The 21,907-nt window shown below is 32.7% G+C and overlaps 1 protein-coding gene across 1 annotated transcript; it reads left to right on the forward strand.

Moving 5' to 3' along the window:
• The first annotated feature begins 18,817 nt into the window (after positions 1-18,817).
• Positions 18,818-21,033, forward strand: LOC134243980 (uncharacterized). The gene is made up of 7 exons (XM_062726223.1): positions 18,818-18,968; positions 19,559-19,948; positions 20,063-20,114; positions 20,216-20,423; positions 20,531-20,599; positions 20,729-20,810; positions 20,905-21,033. Exons 2-7 carry the CDS (start codon positions 19,860-19,862, stop codon positions 20,939-20,941), a joined length of 537 nt encoding a protein of 178 aa, XP_062582207.1. The 5' UTR covers positions 18,818-18,968; positions 19,559-19,859; the 3' UTR covers positions 20,942-21,033.
• The last annotated feature ends 874 nt before the right edge of the window (positions 21,034-21,907 follow it).

Here is a 21,907-nt window from a genome sequence, read left to right on the forward strand (position 1 = left end):
AGTCCAGGTCTTCCAACAATCTATTGGAATTCCCATGGGTACCCATTGTACCCCATTATAAGCAGACCTATTTTTGTATTCATATGAAGCAGAATTTGTCCAAAATCCTATAAGTGAAAAGAAGGAAACACTTGCGGTGACCTTTAACTCGACATTTAGATATATCGACGACGTATTGTCAATTAACAATGTTATTATGTCGATACGATATATTTGGTGAGCTTGAAAAAAAGATCATACCACTGAGACTGATAAATCTGTTTCTTATTTGGATATTTAACTTGAAAAAGACAATCTACCAGGTAACAACCAAACTCTATAATAAACTTGATGACTTTAACTTTTCAATCCTCAACTTCCCAAAGGAGTAAGTACTTATGCAGGAATACTTTCATCGCCAACACACGGGGTTTATATCTCTCAGTTGATTCGATACGCAAGAGCATGCTCTACATATGTACAATTTCTAAACGAGGTAAATTACTGACAATCAGGTTGATGAAAGGAGAATATCAGCAGTCTCGTTTAAAGTCATCATTTCGTAAATTCTATGGTCGATACAATGACATTGTCAACAAATACAATTCATCAATGAGTCAGATGATGACTGACGTTTTTCATACTAATTGTTAGGCCGTTATTCATACACTGAACTGAATTGGCGACGGATTTTTCCGTTATTTATCAGCATGACAAGGAGAACAAGGCAGGTGTTACCGGTCGGTAAGGGATGCTCAATCCTCCATGGCACCTGAGCTTATCTCTGGTGTTTTAGAGGTTTTTAGATTTCATAGATTGGCAAACTTAAAGCAATGCCAAACTGTAGGTGTGCATATTGGTATATACATTGTAGTAATTGCAGGAAATGTTTATGCACCTATCAGCGCTAAAATAAGCTTATTATAACTCCCACTTACCTTTATTAAATTATTTCACATCTTTCATTTGACTAATGAGTATGGAGGTAATTAGCGCACATTAATTAAGTTCACTGAAACAGAACAATCAGGAACAGAGCAAACATATACCTAAAACATCAGAGGTGGGATCAGCTGTTAATTAAATACATTATGTACATGTAATTTCGAGGAAAATGTAACCTTTTCCTTTTTAATTAGGTGACATCAATAGGTTAAGTTGTTAATTGTTATAATTTACAGCTGGACGTTTTACTTATTTGGAAATGATTTTTCTTAGCACCATGTAAGATTGGCGAGAAAGAGGACAATTTTTATACTGAATGCAACTCCAGAGATTCAATATTAGATAAGAGAACCTTAAGATTACATTTTACCTTTATGAATTCTGTGTATGACAGTTTGAAGTAATAAAGCACGGAAATCTGGGTTAACAATACATATATCCAATTCAAAATCTTGGTATTGATTTATTTTGGGTGTGATTAGTACGCCATGTCGTTAAGGAGGTTCGATCCTGAGCTTTTAGGGATACCGGTAGATCTACATACATGCGCTTTTAGGTACTTGATCAAAAAACAAATTCTGAATTCCTGAATGAGTATGTGGCAGAAAAACAAGATTTTTATCATTTTAAAACTTTTTTTAAAATACACAGTGGGTTCCAGTACATGTTCACCCAAGCCTCTTTCCTTGCTCCTCACTATGATATTAACAGTAGTGAAGGAGAAACTTCAAGAGTACTGTGCAACAATATATCCGAGAAGTGGTGTTAATCATATGTGGATACTTAAAAACTCTAAGGATTTTTTGGACAATTTGAAATCACAAGGTTTTATCAAAATTACAGCTTAAAAAATTCACGACTTTTCAACTTTATACATAACCATTCCACCCGATAAACTGAAATCCAGAATTTTGATATCATTGACAGCTGTTTCTTTTTAAATAAAAGTTTAATGGAACTCGTAAATTTATTTATTTTGTCATTGGTCATTTGCAAAATTATTCTGACTGTACAAACAAGTACTCTGAAGTTGACATAAAAAAAGATACTTGAATTTCTGGTTGACAATGTCTATGTAGTTACTGAAGTCCAGGTCTTCCAACAATCTATTGGAATTCCCATGGGTACCAATTGTACCCCATTATTAGCAGACCTATTTTTGTATTCATATGAAGCAGAATTTGTCCAAATCTTATACGTGAAAAGAAGGAAACACTTGCTGTGGCCTTTAACTCCACTCGACATTTAGATAAGTATATCGACGACGTATTGTCAATTAACAATGTTATTACGATATATCCCGGTGAGCTTGAAATAAAAGATACCACTGAGTCTGACACATCTGTTTCTTATTTGGATATTTTACTTGAAAAAGACAATCTACCAGGTAACAACCAAGCTCTATGATAAACGTGATGACTTTAATTTTTCAATTGTCAACTTCGCAAGGGAGTAAGTACTTATACAGGAATATACTTTCACCGCCAACATACGGGGTTTACATCTCTCAGTTGATTCGATATGCAAGAGCATTCTCTACGTATGCACAATTTCTTAACGAGGTATATTACTGACAAACAAGTTGATGAAACGAGAATATCAGCAGTCTCGTTTAAAGTCATCATTTCGTAAATTCTATGGTCGATACAATGACATTGTCAACAAATACAATTTATCATCGAGTCAAATGATGACTGACGTTTTTCATACTAATTGTTAGGCCATTATTCATACACTGAATTGGCGACGGATTTTTCCGTTATTTATTAGGATGACAAGGTGAACACGGCGGGTGTGACCGGTCGGCAAGGGATGCTCAACCTTCCATGGCACCTGATACCACCTCTGATGTTTTAGAGGTCCGTGTTTACTCAGCTTCTATTTTGTATTTTTATGGACATTTAATCTGGAATACTGTTTGCTATCTCCATATGTTTCATTGTTACAATATCCATAATTATAATAGTCGGCTTCTCTTCCCTTCTTACTTAGACTGTGAAGTAAATGTTTTACCGAATAGTTTGTCAAATATAAAGAAACAAAATTCGAACAAAACAATACTACTATACATGTACATGATTTCAAGAAAAGAATTAGAATTAACGATACAGACGAAGAGAAAAAGCAAAAGAATAATCCTTAGAATTTTGAAGTCTTTCAACTTGTAAGTGTTGGACACTTCAGGTCCATCGTCTCCCAATTTATTTTAAGAGAGGGCGGCTTCAGTCATTTCCTGAAACGTATTCTATGACATATAATTAATCTGTGTAATTGATGCCAAAGAATGAAGGTATGTTGAAGGTTTATCAGTATGGGTGCTTGTAGCAACTCAAATACTTCCTACCTTTTGTGCACAGGGACCGGTTACATACTTTTACTATAGTCAAGTAATTATTGTTTGTTATTTAACGTCCCTCTCGAGAATTTTTCATTTAAGGAGGGTCCACACTTTTATGGATCCGGTTTTAATTTTACACACCAATATAAAATTCTGATTATCAATTATCTGTTGAAAAAATCTTTTTGGATGATTGAAAATAATTTAGCAAGTATGTATTTGTTTAGTATGATGGCATTGAGCATACAAAGCATTCAATATCGTTATTTATGGAAATTTCAACACTTTGCACTCTGTCCATGGAACTATGTGTCATTTATTACATATACATACACAAAATTCTTTATTGCCTTTATGGACCTAATGCTTTTTAATTGTTTAAAACAAACTAACTTGAGATCAATTTTGAATTGTTTTAAAGTCTATATCATTTTTTTTTAAATTTTACTTTTCTAAAAATTTTGCAAAGAATGATTGAAAAATTGAGATTTCAAATACGTGTTCAAAAGGCTGTATTGTTAAATTTATCTGGTTGAGCATAATAAACTATGTGTTTTTGTTAACCTTAGATATAATTCTTAATATTTTTAAAGAAAAAATGGCACATAAACGGTTTCGATTTTGAGAAATATTAAAAATAAAGAATTTTTGAGATTTTTTTCTGAATGACATGGACAGATTCAGCATCAATTTGTTAATGTTTTCCAATAAAGATTTCAAATATTCTCTTGGCAAATGAATATTTTTGATTTTCATAAGTTTTAACATAAATTTAATGTGATTTGGTGCCTAGCTAAATGAAATATGATGTCTCACTTCCTTGAGATCAAATTTGGCTGTGGAAGTTTTAGAGGTATGTACTCTGATACGTGTTGTATGAAAATTCACCTGCAAAGATATGTCTTTTATGGGTGTTTTAGTTAGTTTATGACTTATTTAAGGTATTCAAATTAAAAAATTATTGGTTTGACAGAAAATTTTGAAAGTACGGACTTACCTTAATATATGGACACGCCATCATTTGCCGATGGGGAGCTGCAAATTTTGTGTTGTACTCGGCATCCAGAGCCATTGAGCAGTGAGGGATCTTTTTCGTGCCAACACCTACTGCGACACGGGACCTTGGTTTATGCGGTCTCATCCGAAGGACCGTCCTACAATGAAATTCGAACCCGCGACTTAAGGATTGACTCCTTATTCTGCGACTTAAGGACATACGCAAGGTACCTTACCTACTGATAATTTTTCAAGATATTCTTAATTTAAGCTTATAGTGCCATCAGTTGTTCATAGACAAAAAATCAGCATGCATATTTAAACCAGGGGTTTTTGGAAGATATCAAATTATGAAAATTTTTGCATTATTCAAAGAAAAATATATAAAAATTACAAAACATAAATTCCAGATTTTTTACCATCAAAATTTGTTTTAGAAGAGGTGTTCAAATCCATAATAGACATTACTTTAAACATATTTTATTGAGTATAATTCAATCAGGATTGGGCAACAGGCAATGCCTATGTACACCCTCTCCTTGTATAATTGGTCAAGATACAAATTAGTAGGAAATAATACATGAACATGATAATCAATAAAATTATAATGAAAAATAAAGATTCACAATCAAGTATTATTTATCAATATTATACTTAAAAAAAAATGACAACCCCCTAACTGTATGCATATTATTTACATACTGTTCCAGCTTAAAAATAATACAAATATTTGAAAAAAAAATTATGCATTTAATAGAATATTTAATAAAACAGTGTCCCTAATTTAGTCTCTTAGAAGATTTAATAAATTCTTGTACATATGAAAATATTTTACAATTTGTTTGATAAGAGTATTGAGATTTTCCTCTTAGTAGAGCGTCGAGTTCAAAAACAACATCAATATCATTTAATTTTTTTACCAATATGTTTCTATCAACATTATACGATGGGCAGTTGATAAAATAATGTTCAGTATCTTCAGTATGAAATCCACACTTTTGACATGATTGAATATCTGATAAAAAATGATTTTTTAAATGTGCATTAAGATTACTAGCATTGTTTCGCAACTGACAATGCAAGATATTTTCTTTTCTATTACCAAAGTTAAAGTACCTACAAGGTTTATTAGTTGCTCCCCAATTCTTAAGTTTTGCTTTAAAGATAGCTAATGAAGGGGAGTTTTTTACATCTTCACTAAGACTGTTCCAAAGTTTTACGGTTGAGGGAATAAAACTATTATAGTATGACATTGTTTTACAAACTGGTATACATAAGTTATTACATCCAGACCTTAGGTTGTAAGCATGTTGAACAGGAAAACAAGGTTGAATCAAGTCATACAAATAATCAGGTGCAGAACCATTAATCATTTTATACATCAATTGAAGTTTGTGTTTTTCACTTCTAAGATATAATGGTTCCCATCCTAGTTCACCATACAAACAAGTTCTGGATGAATTAACTCTAAGCCCAGTAATAATTCTGGCAGCTTCTATCTGAACTTTTTTGAGCAATTCTGAACTACTTTGGGTACAATTATCCCATACAACATCAGCATATTCTAAAATTGGTCTTATAAAGGCAAAATAAATTTTTATTAGTGAATTTCTATCAATACTATGTTTCAGTAACCTAATTATATTTAATCTTTTACATGCCTTTTCATATATATTCAATATGTGATTGTTCCAAGAACCATCTGCTTGAAATTGTAATCCTAAATGAACATGAGTATTTGATTGTTTTATATAATCACCTCCATATCCAAACTGAATATTAGGATAACTTATTTGTTTTCTAGTAAAATCAACATTAACAGTTTTTTCACTATTAAAATCTACAGCCCAAGCTTTGGACCAATTTCTTATCTTTTCAAGATCTTGAGTAAGGGACATTGTTGGAGCATTGATATCATTGTCTATAATAGCAAACAAAGAAGTATCATCAGCAAACAGTCGAATATTACAAGATATATCTTTAGCTATATCATTTATATATAACAAAAACAAGAAGGGACCCAGTACAGACCCCTGGGGTACCCCAGCATCTATTGTTTTACATGATGATGAAAAGCCTTCTAAATTCACTCTTTGTTGTCTTTCAGTAAGATAGTCTTCAATCCAACCCAGTATATTACTTCTAAATCCAAAGTTTTTAAGTTTGAAAATCAATCCCTTATGCCATACCCTGTCAAAAGCTTTGGAAATGTCACAAAATATAAAGCGTATATCTCTGCCTCTGTCAAGGTTTGACATAATTTTATCATATATTTCAATTAATTGGTTAACAGTAGAATCCCCAGGTTGGAACCCAGATTGGTATTTACACAATAAGTCATGTTCCTTAATATGATTAAACATATATTTAAAAAGTATTTTTTCCATTAGTTTACATATAGAACAAGTCAATGATATTGGTCTGTAATTATTAGGTTGTTGGGGACAGCCTTCATTTTTAAAAATAGGTGAAATATGTGCTTGTTTCCATATGTATGGAAGAACTTTATTTGTAAGTGAAAGGTTAAATAATCTACATAGAGGTTTATATATGGAATAACGGGTTTCCTTTAATATTCTGGGAGAAATTCCATCTGGTCCACATGGTTTAGAGGGATCAAGTATGCTTAACTGATCAAGAACATCTTGATCATTTATTTCAAAATCACAGTAGTCTGGAGGTCCAGCTCCATGTTCGGGCAAATCTGGCTCATTTTCAATATGTGATATATTAGAGAAAAAATTATTAAATTCTTCAGCTTTATCAATTGGATGAATCAATATTCTACCATCTTGTGATTTGATAGAGGATGGGGGAGAACTTTGTTTCTTTAACCTTGCAACGGATTTTGCTATACGTCACCACTTTCCTGGTGGAATAGATTTGTCAATGAGTTGAGAGACAAGTTTAATTTTGTACTCCTTCCTACTTTTCCGTACTAAGTCTATTACTTCGTTACGGACTTGTCTGAATTTTTGCCAGTGTAATGGATTTTTAGTATGCTTTGCCTCTTTATGAATTCTTTTTCTTTGTCTCATTTTCCTACGAATTTCTGTGGTAATATATGGTTTATCTGATGGACGTATTGTAATTTGCTTTTTTGGTATATGTTTATCTACTAAGGTTAGGTAAGTGCATGTAAAATTTTCATAGACTTCATTCATATTCTTAGAGGTAAACACTTTTTCATCCCAATTAACATTTTGTAAGTCATTGTTTAGGCCTTGATAATTTGCATTATTATAATTTCTAATTGTGCGTTTGAAGGCATGTTGCTTATATGTTTGAAATGAGATTTCTATAGAGACAGGTGAATGAGAACTACAAATGGATTCATCGACTACAACACTCTTAACTTTGGATGGATCATTAGTTAACACTAGGTCTATGCAAGTTCCAATATCAGTTGTAAAATTGGTAGGCTCTAAGACAACATTACTTAAATTAAGTTGTAGTAGTAGGTTTTTAAATGTATTATTCCCAGGAGCTAACATGTTTACAGTGAAATCGCCTAACAAAAACAATTTCATCTCTGTATCTAGAGCTCTCTCTACAGTACTTGTAAACTTATCCCAAAAATCAGACCCAGAGTTGGGAGGTCTGTAGATGACTCCAACCAAAAACTTTTGATTTTGTGACTGGATCTCTGCCCATAAAATTTCAATATCAGAAAAATTTAAATCATTTCTAACTTTAAAATTTAATCTAGTTGAAATGTACAGTGCAACTCCTCCACCATATCTATTTCTGTCTTTTCTTACTGGTTGATAATAACCATCAAGTGAAAGATTACTATTGTCAATACTCTGATCTAAGTGAGTTTCAGTAATGGTAATTATATCATTTCCTGAAAATTCATTTCTAATAATATCAAGTTTAGGGGGTAAACTGCATACATTGTTGTGCACAATACTTATGTGTTTTTTATAATCTGCTGGACCTGGCCGGGTTTGTTTCCACACATCCACATATTAGTAATATTGTAATCACAATGATATTAAAGTGATTATTTGAGATATTAAAGATTTTTATGAAATAGTAAACAGGATACTGTTCACATTTCTGGTATTTGTTACTAATTAATGAAAAAACATTTGAACTGACATCTCTAGCTAGTAACTGGAGGATAATAATGAAATGAAATATAGTGTGCAAGTAATAAGCTGGAACAAAACTAAATGGAGAAAAATAAAACAAAACTAAATGGAATTCAAACAAGAGTAAACAAAAAATGAACAAAAAATATATGCAAATGAAGAACAAACTTTGTAGAACAAAAAGTGTTAACATATATGTACACACACTGCATTTATTGGAGTCTGAAACAGTTGTAGTAGGAATACCATATATAGATGTTTGGGATGCAATAGTTTATTGTTTAAGTACTGTAAAATTTCACAGGTTTTAAACCCAAGCAAACAATTTCCAAAAAAGTCAAATTGCTGAATGTATCCATAGTTCTAACAAATTCGAGCAACAATTACTAGCCCATGACTCCAGTATTAAACATACACACAAAAGGATTAAGATGATTCTTAAGCATATAAGTATTGAGAGAGTCAGTAAATTATTATAAATTTCAGGATAGATTTGCAAATAAACAAGTCAGTGTTAAGTTTCATACATACGTTCACGTTTTCCGTGTACTAAAAATAGACCTGGATTTTCCCTTTCGGAAGAAAGCGTCTATGCGACGTTGAAGGTAAACACAATTTTCGAGACAGACAAGAGAGCAGATGATTTACGTTCAAATTCCATAAATAAAAGTAAAATATTCTGTGGGATATTACGTTTCTTCGTGACTTATCAAGTTAATTATGAGCACAGTTATTAAACACATATTCACTTTTCCGTTTGAATAGACTCCGCACCTATTGCACTGTGGACCACTTTAGACAGGTCTTCGGTCCTCCTGATTGTTCTGATTTTACCAGCCAGGGTTTTGACAAGGATCTTACCGTCATGGGACCATGCAGCCTCCAAACTTTCATTCCTTACTAGTTTGCGTGCTTCGAAAAGAATGCCCATTCTTCGTCTCGTGAGTGCCTCGTTTACGAAAATTCTATAGCCGTTATTCTTATTTTCGTTGAATGTTTTTAAATTACTCTTATTTGAGAACACTATATTCTTGTCTCTATAGCTAACAAACTTGGCAATGATATCTCTGGGACCCTGTTTTTTAGTTTCACCGAAATCCTGACCTCTAAATTCTCTCCCCACTCTATGTGTTCTGCTTATTTGATCAATGGATATCTTTGTATGTTCTGATGTTAAGACGTAGTTGTTTATTACGTTCAAGACAATGGTATCTGTACTCTCATTCTGTGTTTCGGGAATGCCACAGAACTTTAGACAGGTCCTCCTAGAGTACTGTTCTGCTTCGTCCATTCGCTCAGGACTCAAGATTGTTTACCTTTTGTTCTAATTCAGCAATCTTATTGAGCAAACTATCAGAAATCTGAGTTTTGAATGGTAGACTAATAGACATTAAAAGTATTGCACACAGGTCCTTCATTTAGTGGAACTCTTCAACTCAAGGGAAGAGCCCAAAAAAAGTTCAAACTACGTTGCGTATGACCTTAAGAGCTCTAAAATACCATTGCGCCACGCAGACGACCGTCAATCAAATAAAATCAAGCAAAGAATGTTTTTGACAACTTTGTGGTTTATATACTTTTTATTTGTCAAAATATTTTTGCCAAAGTAATGTTTGTTTGCAACAGGGGAGATACCGTTGCCAAATTTATTGTTCTTTGTACTCAGGAAATATCCCGGTGATCTCCCCTTAACTTTATCTGTGTTATATACTTATTGTCATTTAATAAATGACAATTCTCACTCAGTATACATTGTTTGTTATATTTCAACTTTTGCGGTAGTCTAGCCAGATCACTAGGGTTACATAAAGAATGTTACTTTTCCATGTGATTATCTGCATGTAAGGGGTTTCCAACGATCATTCCCCCTCCACCCCCTATATAGTGTCAATGTATTGTTATACTCAAATCAGTAAATGCTCTTATGGTTTAAAGACGTACTATAGACAATTAGATTTATAATCTAAAACATTTGGAAATAAAATAATTATATTCATACTATGCACTATTAAGTACAGGTCCACGTAAGAATCAGGCAGGAGGTGATACATGAGGTTCTCAGAAATTAATGATTTTTCACTCACAGATTTTTCTCGAGGTATAAGCCATGTATGCGGAAGGCAAAATAATTTGGGTCATTGTTACTATGGAAAGCTGGACAAAGAAATTTCCTTAGCAACAGGCCATTTTTTCTTTATAGATTGACGAAATTTCACCCATTTTGAAGGCTTTGTACAAAAAATTCTAAAAAGTAATTCTTTTCTTCCTTAGTGTCACAAGAAAGATAAACTCTTGAAGTGCTCTGACAATGTAATAAAAAGAAATTACATTCGCTAATATTTTTACTATAGATACACCTAAAGACACATGTTTCCCGTTTTTTGCTGATTCGGCATTTTGCTTGATTTTAGCAAAAATCAAGTCGATAATATTCGTTTCACCATCTTAGTACAAATGTTTCATTTATTTCCTGTAAAACTACAGGAAAGGCTTTCTTAGAATTTAAAATAAAAAGTTTTGCAAATTTGAAATTTACTATCTGTTGCTAGGCAACAAAAATGGATAGTTTGATAAATTAAAAATGGTGAAAGTCTAAAGCATTGGTAGGAAAAATCATATAAATTGTAATCACTGAGTACCAAAATCAATTTTTAAAATTATAAAATATAAAATATTCTTCCTTGTGTACATGTATGTACCTATGACTATTTTACAATAAGCTTTCTCCATGGCAACAGTAAATTTTCCTTAGCAACGAAGCATTGTAAGTTATTTTTAGTACATAATTATCGATGTTTTTAAAAGATCATTTGATTCTTAGAGTTGAATTCCTATTGCATTGTCGAACCAGGTTTTAAAATTATTTTAAGTAAGTATATCCATAGCAACAGAAGTTATCTACATAGCAACAAATACTTTTAAATAGAATCAGTATGTAGCAATTCCTCAACATAAAGCTGTGTCATTTTGGATGTTAACTAGGCAAAAAAACATTCTACATGAAATTTGAAATGAAAAATCAATTACTTTACTTATGTCTGCAGTATTTATTTTTTTTATCACTCTCAAATAGTTAATCATTGACCTACTTTTCATGCTAGTGACTGCAAGTCACTGATACTCTTGAGCCGTCAAAATTTTGCCAATTCCTGAAATTTTTATATCATTATCAATATCTGCAACAAAACTGAGCAGTCTTATTAGAGCTTATTTCTACAAGTTTAAATAATATAGCAATCTGGTTATAAAAAAGATATATATAATTTTGATGAGGATTAACTGTACTGGTGAGGTATTGATTGACCGAGGCTGAAGACTAAGGTTGATATGTTTTGGACAAAGTCTGTATAATATGGGCACAAGTTAGCCAAATTCGAGAGTCAATCTAATTTTTTTTCAATAGTAATAATTAAATACCAATCAAATTTTAAAAGCATAGAATACACAATATTTTTTTGGTGTTAACTAATAATACTGAAATTTTTTCATTACCATGGCAACCGAAAATTTTCCTAAACAACAAGTCAAAAAAGGTCATATATTGCACTTAAGAAATAAAACTTTAAAAATATGTATATTTTATTTTTGCAATGAAACTGAATTTGCGCATTCTAACTGGTTATTTTACATTTTTAAAATGTAACAAATATCTAAATATCCCACCAAAAAAAAAAACAAACAAAAAAAAAAAAACAAGAGGCCCATGGGCCACATCGCTCACCTGAGCACTGTGCCTAGCATAAAAGCAGAAAACAGTTTATTATTGAAAAGTTCAAACCCAAAAGTAGTCCCAAACATTCCTTAAAGGTGAGAGGGTATGATTTGCACAAACTTGAATCTACATACCTGAGAATGCTTCCACATAAATCCATGTATGACCAATCATGGCTTTGCTATTCTTGAGAAGATTCTTAAAGAATTTCATGATTATGATTATGGGGGTCATGGTTATGATTTGAACAAACTGGAATCGACGCTACCTGAAGATGCTTTCATATTAATATAACCATTCATGGCTTTGTTATTCTTGAAAAAAAGATTTTTAAAGGCTTTATTATTGTTGAAAAGAAGATTTTTAAAGACTTTTCCTATACATTTCCATGTAAAACTTTGGTCGGCTATTGTGGCCCCGCCCTACCCCAAGGGGTCATGAATTGAACAAACTTGAATCTACACTACCTGAGGATGATTCCACATGATTTCATCTTTCATGGCCCATTGATTCTTGAGTAGAAGATTTTTTTTTCAAAATGCCATACCGTTCACGGTAGCTCAGTCGGTAGAGCGCTCGCTTCGTGATCGGGAAGTCGTGAGTTCGTATCTCGGCCGCGACTGACCTAGTCGTTAAAATGGGTAGCAACTGTTCCTTCGCCATGTGCTCGGCACTTTGAAGTGAAAGTTGCGGGTCCTTCGGATTAGACCTTAAAAACCGAGGCCCCGTGTCAGCGGCAGGCGTTGGCACGATAAAGATCCCTCACTGCTCAATGGCCCTGAATGCCGAGTAAAGGTCAAAATTTGAAGCCCTTCACCGGGACGTTAAACAATATACAATCAATCAATCTAAATGCCATTAAATTTTCACTAATTTATAATTATCTCCCCTTTGAAGAAGGCTTGGCCTTTCATTTGAACAAACTTGAATCCCCTTTACACAAGGATACTTTGTGGCAAGTTTGGTTGAAATTGACCCACTGATTCTTGAGAAGAAGATGAAAATGTGAAAAGTTAGCGACAACAACGACAGACGACGGACAAAATTTGATCAGAAAAGCTCACTTGAGCCTTCGGCTCAGGTGAGCCTAAAAGTATGTGGCTGGGGGTTGGGGGAGGGGAATTGGGGTGTGTGTTATTCAGAAATCTCTTTACTTTGTGTCCTTCCTATAACTTTGATGTTGAAAAAAACTTGAAGTTCATGCTTTGTTTAGAGAAAATCATTGCTTATGATCCAAAGGGGTGCAATGTCTTTGACACAAAGTCATGCCAGCATGTTCAAGGTCACTTGTCCTGTCCAAAACTTTGTTACAGAGAAATTAATCATTGGATTTTCCTACTTGATACAGTGATAGCTTTGTTGGCTCACTTGTAAGACCTTGACCCAAGGTCAGTTTGGTTAGTTCAAGGTCATTGGCAAATTTTTAAAAAAACAATTTTGTCTTGGTGATGTAATTTTGTAATGACAAATCTTTGGATAATCTTTTCTGATCATAATTTGTGCACTGTCTGATGTCGTTGTTATAGTCACTGTTTGTCGTTATAAACTGGACCAATTTTAAGAAACTTTCCTGTAAGTATCCTTGGGTAATGTCAATTCAAATTTGTTTGGATGAATTGTCACATCTTCTTCCAAGGAGAGATACTTATGATTTCGTGAAAAAAATTATTGCATCATTTAAAAATCTTAAAACTTGCGAAAGATGACTTTTAATAAGCAAGGCTGTTGACATTCTTATTTCATCAACTTGTTTGTCAATAGCTTGCTCTCTTTAGATATAGTTCGTTAGACCGTCTCTTGCGTATTGAACAAATTGGGAGTAATAAAGCAAGCTTTGAGTACAAATATTTATTGTTTATCTCATGAAACAACAGTTACAACACTATCACTATTTTCATTATGCATGTATTTCTTTTCTTTTTTCATTAGACTCCTGATACCGAAATTATTTTTTAGTTATTACAAATAAATAATAACTTAAGCTAGTTAATATTTCTTTATCGAGATAAAGTTATCTTGTATTGATTTATTTTGGCTGTAAAATGTCATTTGATTGGATAAAAAAATATCTATCAGGAATGAATTTAATAGCCGTCCAAGGTGTACTGTTTATAACCTGGATTGGTACAGAAAACACTTTTTATTAAAAGCTTTGCGGTTTATTAAGCGTAAACTGTCCCAACCCTGGATATTTAGTATAATTTTGGTAGCTATCATATTAATTCCTTACATAATGAAATAATTGTAGTTACCCCATTAAAGAAGGATAAGGAGATAACGAACAGTATTCAATATCAAAGTTCTTAAAACAATACAAAATAGGAGCAGAGCAAACACGGACCTCTGAAATATCAGAGGTGGGATCAGGTGCCATGGAGGAGTGAGCATCCCCTGCCAACTAGTCGTACCCACCGTGTGCTCCTTGTCATGACCAGGAAATAACGGGAAAATCCGTCATCAATTCATTGTAAAAATAATGGAAGATGTCAAGAAATAGGATTATATCTCAATACAAAACAAATTACTGATTATATCATGGGTATTTATATATTTGAAGGAGAAAAAAAAAAGAAATCCGAAAAATGTAGAATAAAAAAATCCTAATATTTTTAAAAACAGTTTTTGACTTGTATACAAGAACATGTACAGGAACTGATTAACATCGGCCTTGGTCAATTATAACCTCAGCAGGTCTGCATTGTCACAAGTTGGCCTCAAGAAAAGTCAATATTTTTTTTCTTAATGAGATTTACTAAATTTGTCAGAAATTAGACAATCCAGTTTTCGTTGCCGATATTGATCAAAGTTTTTCGAAATTTGCAATATAATTTGAAGACTTTCGAGTCTCAATATGCCACTGGAATGAAAATTAGGTCATTGATTTATTTTTTGAAAGAGAACAAGATGTGTTTGTGAAACTCTATAAACACTATGCGCTCGGCGGCAACAAAGTTCGAGTAAAGCTATTTTAAGCATATAGGTCACAGTTAAGGTCACAACGTCAGTCACCTTGGTATCATTTGATAGAACTTGATTTGTGGAGTTATCCGAGTATGCATACCAGATACGAAGTCTCTATCTCTCATGGTTCAAAAGTTATGATGAAGGTTTTAAAAAAGGTCACAGTCAATGTCACAAGGTCATTTACCTTGGTATTATTGGAAAGGGCTTAATTAGTAGAGTATGAATACTAATTATGAAGTCTCTTACTTTCATGGTTCAAAAGTTAGGTGAAAGTTAATGTTTACAGAAAAAAAAATTAGCATATAGGTCACAGTCAAGGTCACAAGGTCATTGACCTTGGTGTCATTTGAAAGAACTTTATTAATGGAGTATGTATAAATATGAAATTGTATCTTTTATGGTTCAAAAAGTATGGCGAAAGTTTGCAGACAAAAAGACATACAGACACACAGACAGCTAGACAAAAAGACGGACAGATGGTACAAAAACAATAACCGCCCCGAACCTATCGATCCGGGTGCATAAAAATACCACAGTCATATGTCAAGTATTTGACTTTTCAATTCTATGAGTAGAATATTTTTGTCTTATAGTTAACTTTCTTAAAGATTCTTGTTGAGTAGTTGCTTCATCCTAATTCTTCATAAGATGTTGTTTTTTTGCTATGTTTGTAATTCTGTTGCTTGGGAAAAAATAATTCAAAAATTCTTTTAAAAACCTTGTTTGACAATGCCGAACCTGGGCAATAGCAATTCAAATATAAGAATCAGATAATATGTTGAAAACTTAAATGAATATGTTCTAAAAATAACTTTCATTGCTTCATTGCTAAGGAAAATTTAATGTTGCCATGGAGATAAAAATTCTTTTAAAAACCTTGTTTGACAATGCCGAAAATGGGCAATAGCAATTCAACTCTAAGAATCAGATAATATGTTAAAAACTTTAATGAATATGTACTAAAAATAACTTTCAATGCTTCGTTGCTAAGGAAAATTTACTGTTGTCATGGAGATAGCTTATTGTAAAATTGTCATAGGTACACAAGGAAGAATATTTTATACTTTATTATTTTAAAAATTGATTTTGGTACTCAGTGATTACAATTTATATGATTTTTCTACCAATGCTTTAGATTATCACCATTTTTAATATTTCAAACCATCCATTTTTGTTGCCTAGCAACAGCTAGAAAATTTCAAATTTGCAAAACTTTTTATTTTAAATTCTAAGAAAGCCTTTCCTGTAGTTTTACAGGAAATAGATGAAACTTTTGTACTAAGATGGTGAAACGAATATTATCGACTTGATTTTTACCAAAATCAAGCAAAATGCTGAATCAGCAAAAAACGGGAAACAGGTATCTTTAGCTGTATCTATAGTAAATATATTAGAGAATGTAATTTCTTTTTATTACATTGTCAGAGCACTTCAAGAGTTTATCTTTCTTGTGACACTAAGGAAGAAAAGAATTACTTTTTAAAATTTTTTGTACAAAGCCTTCAAAATGGGTGAAATTTCATCAATCTATAAAGAAAAATTGGCCTGTTGCTAAGGAAATTTCTTTGTCCAGGTTTCCATAGTAACAATGACCCAAATTATTTTTCCTTCCGCATACATGGCTAATACCCCGAGAAAAATCTGTGAGTGAAAAATCATTTATTTCTGAGAACCTCATGTATCACCTTTTATATATAGGCTGCCTGATTCTTACGTGGACCTGTACTTAAGTTTTAAAGACTACATGTATTGGTATTTATTTAACTGTTTGGGTAATTATTTTCATTAAAAATGTTTATCAGTTAATGATATTGTTGATGTATTCTATAAGACAAAGACTTTCTGCACCATGCATTCGTGACCTTTTAGTAAGCAATAAAACAAAAAAAAAGTATTTTAGATCAATAAATAATCACATTAAGAGATGATAAATTGACGTAGTAAGTCATTGAAATGTAGAAAACACCACCTATCCCTCCTGTAGATATTTATCATATAACTTAGTAATTAGTAAATCTAGTTATTTTCTCGGTATATTTCTTCCTGGTTAGAAAGTAACCTTCTTTTTATTTATTTATTTTTTTTGGGGGGGGGGGGTCACAAAAAAATTAAAATAGCAAATTTTATCTTTGCCAAAATAAAGTTGATATTGGAAAACAAACAGATTTTCTTTTACATTCGTTGGAAAATAAACAGAAAAAAATAGAAGTTGTCGCTCGTTAGGCCTACTGCTGAGATTCGACAACATATATACTGACACGCAAAAGAAACGCAACAACCAGTAATCTACAAATGTTAGATTTTTTTATCTTATGATTTTCAAAAGCGAATAAAGTAAGGCTAAACTCACTTTTCAGAACATCCGAGATTTGATAAAAATGTTAAATGTTTATCTGTTTACTTTACTAAGTAAAACATGACTGTTAAAACACCCCCCTCCCAGCCATTCAAGTAAAACGTGCAAGACTGCCCTAAACAGCAATTGCAGCTTAATTTCTACGATACAATAGGTTCATTCATATCGAGATCTGAGCGAAGGAAATATTCTTTGGCCTTTTAAAGTGCCCTTGGACTTCCGGTACAAGGACTGTCTTTAATGCATATGATACGTAAGACCCTGTTGATGCGTAATGTAGTGAAATTTCGCATCAGCAACTCTCCATCACCTTTACATTGAAATTTTCCAGCTAGAGCAATGGAAATGCGTACATAAGCCATTTTCAAGTAGCCTTAGCATCGTTACGGGAAACGAAAGGAGAGTTTATTTTTTGAAATATTGCTGCATTACTTATGATGAACAGTAAAAAACCCTTAAAACTCCATAATATTGCCAAATGTTTTGTTAAACATGCAATTTTTAATTTCTGTTAAGCAGACTCAACTTGACTTCCGGTTATGGTATGGAAATCGTTCAACCGTTAAATTACCGATGTTTACCAAATTGAAGATATTCATAATTTTAAGATACAAAATTCTTTACTTTACATAATTATTTCCCACGAAAGTAGGGTGTTGCGTTTCTTTTGCGTGTCAGTATACAACAGTCATTCCCCTTGTGGTGTAAACGTGCTTAATTAAACACTACCAACTTTTAGGGGGCATTATCTTAGAAATAAAATCTTTATGAGTATTTCATTATATTTTTCATGTTGCCCCATAATCTGGCAATACAAGTACAGATCAAAAGTGTCCAATAATGTTTGAAGTTTAAAAATATTTACATGAGGACAAAGTGAGAAAAGTGGGTGTTACGCCGACAACAGGAGATAGTGAAATCCTAGCCTGGTCCCCTGGATTATCCTTGCCAACAGGGACCGAGGACCAGGCTATGTGAAATCCGTCATTATGAGCTTGGACTCTTGCAAATAGTACCAAAATAATCATCTAAACTAATATTACTATACGTCTATTATTGGTTTGTGTATGACATGGTTCATCCTATTTAAATATAACCTTACTTATTATAAATATTCTTCCTTTGAATGAAAAACAGTAGAATCAGACACCACTTAGCAACGTTTGAATTCTTCCGCCAAGTGTACTTTTTTGATGGCGTTTTTTTTTAACACATTATTTTTATTTGGAATTAATTACTCCTTGAGTATAACGTAAGTACATGTAAAAGAGGGAGGAATATTTTAAATTTAATTAGATTTAATTTTATTTATGCCTAGGTCCTGAATTTAAAGATTTTTCCAGCCTCAATGATCGATTCATTGTAAAATTACAGAAAAGAGGACTAGGGCCTAAGTCTTGTCAAAGAAAATGACATTAGGTCTAAATCATTCGAATATTGAGACTAATTAAAATGATTGAATTATCTTAAATTTCATGAATATTTTCCATTCTAGGCCTAAGTATTCATCAATTCCTTATGTTTTCCTCTTGAAGCTGAAGTTACACGAAATGGTTGATTTCCAAGTCGTTGAATGAGAATGTTAGGAGAATGATTTTTTTTTAATATTGAGATTCTCTTTTCAATAAGAAAATCATCTATTTTTATAACTGCAATAACTTCTTGTCGAAACATCAGGAGATGATATATATAATTTTACCGTAAGAATACCGTTGTCATGGCGTCATAGTAACGTTATGTAAACAAAAGATAAAACTTTGAACACGGATTTTAATACAAATACCTTAAAATGTCGTGTTAAGACTTGTAAATTTTGATTCCCCTTATCAATAGGAAAAGTTTGAACTAAAAATTTTTTTTTCAAAAAGTTTAACTTAAAAATTTGCTTATTGAAATTCAATCAGCAGTTCCTGTGTTTTTCCATGGTACAGCATTATGCTATTTTTCAATGCAATTACGAAAGAAATGTATAAAATGTTTGTAAAAAATGATTTTCTTAGATGTATGGGATAAATTAATCGCAAAAAATTCAACAGACATTTGTAAGAGTTACGTTTAAAAAAATTCAAAAACATAACGGGGGGTTCTTTTGGGTGACTTGAGACATCGTTTTATAATTTTTTTGGACAAAGACAAGATTATTAGAACAGTTTATATGTATATTCTTACAGAAGATATAGAGTCGATTCCAACAAGTATATTCATATATGATACAACGGTGAAAACTAAGCAATATCTATAAAACATAGTAAACCTTGAAGCACAAAATCGAACCCCATCTTGTTTTCTGACGTGAGTACAACGTTTTGGCGCTTTTTGCTGATTGGATAACTCCATTTAGTGGAACCAATCAGCACGAGCAAAATACAGCCAATCAACGGCACGCATTTTCCTTGGAAAAGTATATAAGCACGCGATTTTTGGGATTTGGCATCAGTTGTATTCGACGCATTGTCAAAGCAAGACGCAAAAATGAGAACCTCTTCGATTGTTCGATCTTCCGCCATTCTTGGCACTTTCCTGTCATCAACAGGCCGTACAATGCACAAAGACTTGTATGAGTAAGTAAATAAAAGATTATTTTTTAATTTATGAATTAAATTAGTACATAACGTCAAATTATTTGTTGCTTTGTAAAAAGAGCGTCCATAGCAACCGCATTTTGTCTTTTGCAGGATGGGATGTAATGTGTGGCAGTTTACTACGGAGGTGAGTGCCACCCTAAGGGTAAGTTTGTTTTTTTTTTTTAATATTTATTTGTTTTGTGTACTAACAATACGTCTCTCTTGGCTGTAGCACTTTCTAACTCTTTCTTTCCTTTCTCTCAGCATGAGCTGCTGTCGCTGGGTGACAGTGTTTACAGCTTTGCTACAACCACTTCTGCTGCTGCTCTGTCTTACTTCTCGGCAACAGATCTGCTCTTCTTTCTGGCATTTCTGCTCTTTCTTACTTCGGTTGTTGGGTGTGTTCAGTTTGTTAGAAAGTTCAACACTGCAATGAAAGACCTGAAAAGCACAATGGCGGGTCTAGCAGAAGGTTATTATTTTGAGTTTTTTGTCTTATGCCACATTTGCTACTTTTTATCCTTTTATATGCAATACTAAGGAACGAATTGGTTAATTTTTGTTTATTAACATTTTCAGAGAATGTGCAGATGAGATTGCTTGTAACAGCCTTGCTCAATGATGCTGAGGAAACCGAGAAGGAATTAGGTTAGTATTTATAACTTTTGACCAAAAGTTAACATGCATACTGAATTAACGTTTCATGTGTCAAAAAATGTGGATAGTTGTTTACTTGAAATAAATCGTTTTACTAATTTTACTTATTTTTCACTGCAGCAATGAAATTGGAAACCCTTGCTGAAGATCACAAGAACTTGGCCAAGTGGTTAAATTTTCACACGGACATGTTCAGCATCAGGTACCATTATTTTACTCCCAACTATTTTGATTTTATTTATTATAGGCATTTAAAATAGACACAAAATTATTTATATTTCACATTCTGATTTCAGGTTGGACTGCATGGAGAGACGAAAAAACAAAAAATAAATCCGTTGAGCTTGCTTTTATGAACATTTCATCAGCTTATCATTTAATTTTCCATACATCAAATGTGTTAATAAAGAACTGTTGCCTGAATCTTTTTGCTTCTTTAGAATATTTTTTTCATCTTTCTGAAGATCAACTTTATAGACGGCTGAACATAAAATGTATTACATAAATAGATAAGTAAAGGTTGTCAGTATGTTCTTATCTGCAAAAAAAAATGTTCTAAACCACAGGTACTTGTTGATAGAACCCCCTCCCCCCCAAAAAAGTTTAGCAATACTAGTTCCCTACTGGCAAATGTAATCTGGTTTCAATTAAATATTGAAAATGTCGTAATTCCGTCAAAAACCATTAAGGTGAACAAAATCCAAACTTAATTCATATAACTTTGTCATGGTAAAGTGGCATACAGTACCAAAAATCAGCTCATTATCTGCAAGTGTTTGGGGGAAAAGTGTGTAAACTGTTCAAAAATTAAAAAGGACGTATTTCCCTAAACAAGTGGCCCATGGGCCTTACAGCTCACCTGAGTATTATGCAACAACTTTGCAACGATTGAATTTGGTTCATGTTTAAACCAGAGGCCCTGTTATTCATAATTTTAAAAGATGCACCATTGCTCACAACTATAGACTTTAATAGCATGCTTAGTTTGAATGCTTAATACCTAGAGGTAGAGCAGAGGAACAAAGAAAAAAAAATTCTACTCATAATATAATCAGTAGTGCTCCACCCTGCAGGAACCCCTGACCTTAGGGCCACACTTTTCACAATTGCTGATTTGCTCATTTTATATGTTTAATTAATACTAAGGAGCTGATTTCAAAGCATTTAACATTTTCAGTATATAATCATTAGGACCCCCCCCCCCCACCCCCCCGGAGTGAAAATGTTCAAATGTAAAACACAGTACAACTCAGGTGACCTAAATTTAAAAAAAAAACCATTGAAGCGGAATGATCTGCA

The sequence above is a fragment of the Saccostrea cucullata genome, unplaced genomic scaffold (genome assembly GCF_032062105.1).
Source record: "Saccostrea cucullata isolate Sc308-1 unplaced genomic scaffold, CSIRO_AGI_Scuc_v1 ctg3, whole genome shotgun sequence".
Taxonomy (NCBI): Eukaryota; Metazoa; Mollusca; class Bivalvia; order Ostreida; family Ostreidae; genus Saccostrea; species Saccostrea cuccullata.

Coding starts and splice junctions, on each gene's coding strand:
- LOC134243980 (XM_062726223.1), top strand. CDS start 19,860: ATGAGAACCTCTTCGATTGTTCGATCTTCCGCCATTCTTGGCACTTTC. Junction 19,949..20,062: donor ATGCACAAAGACTTGTATGA/GTAAGTAAATAA, acceptor TGTCTTTTGCAG/GATGGGATGTAATGTGTGGC. Junction 20,600..20,728: donor GGAAACCGAGAAGGAATTAG/GTTAGTATTTAT, acceptor TTTTCACTGCAG/CAATGAAATTGGAAACCCTT.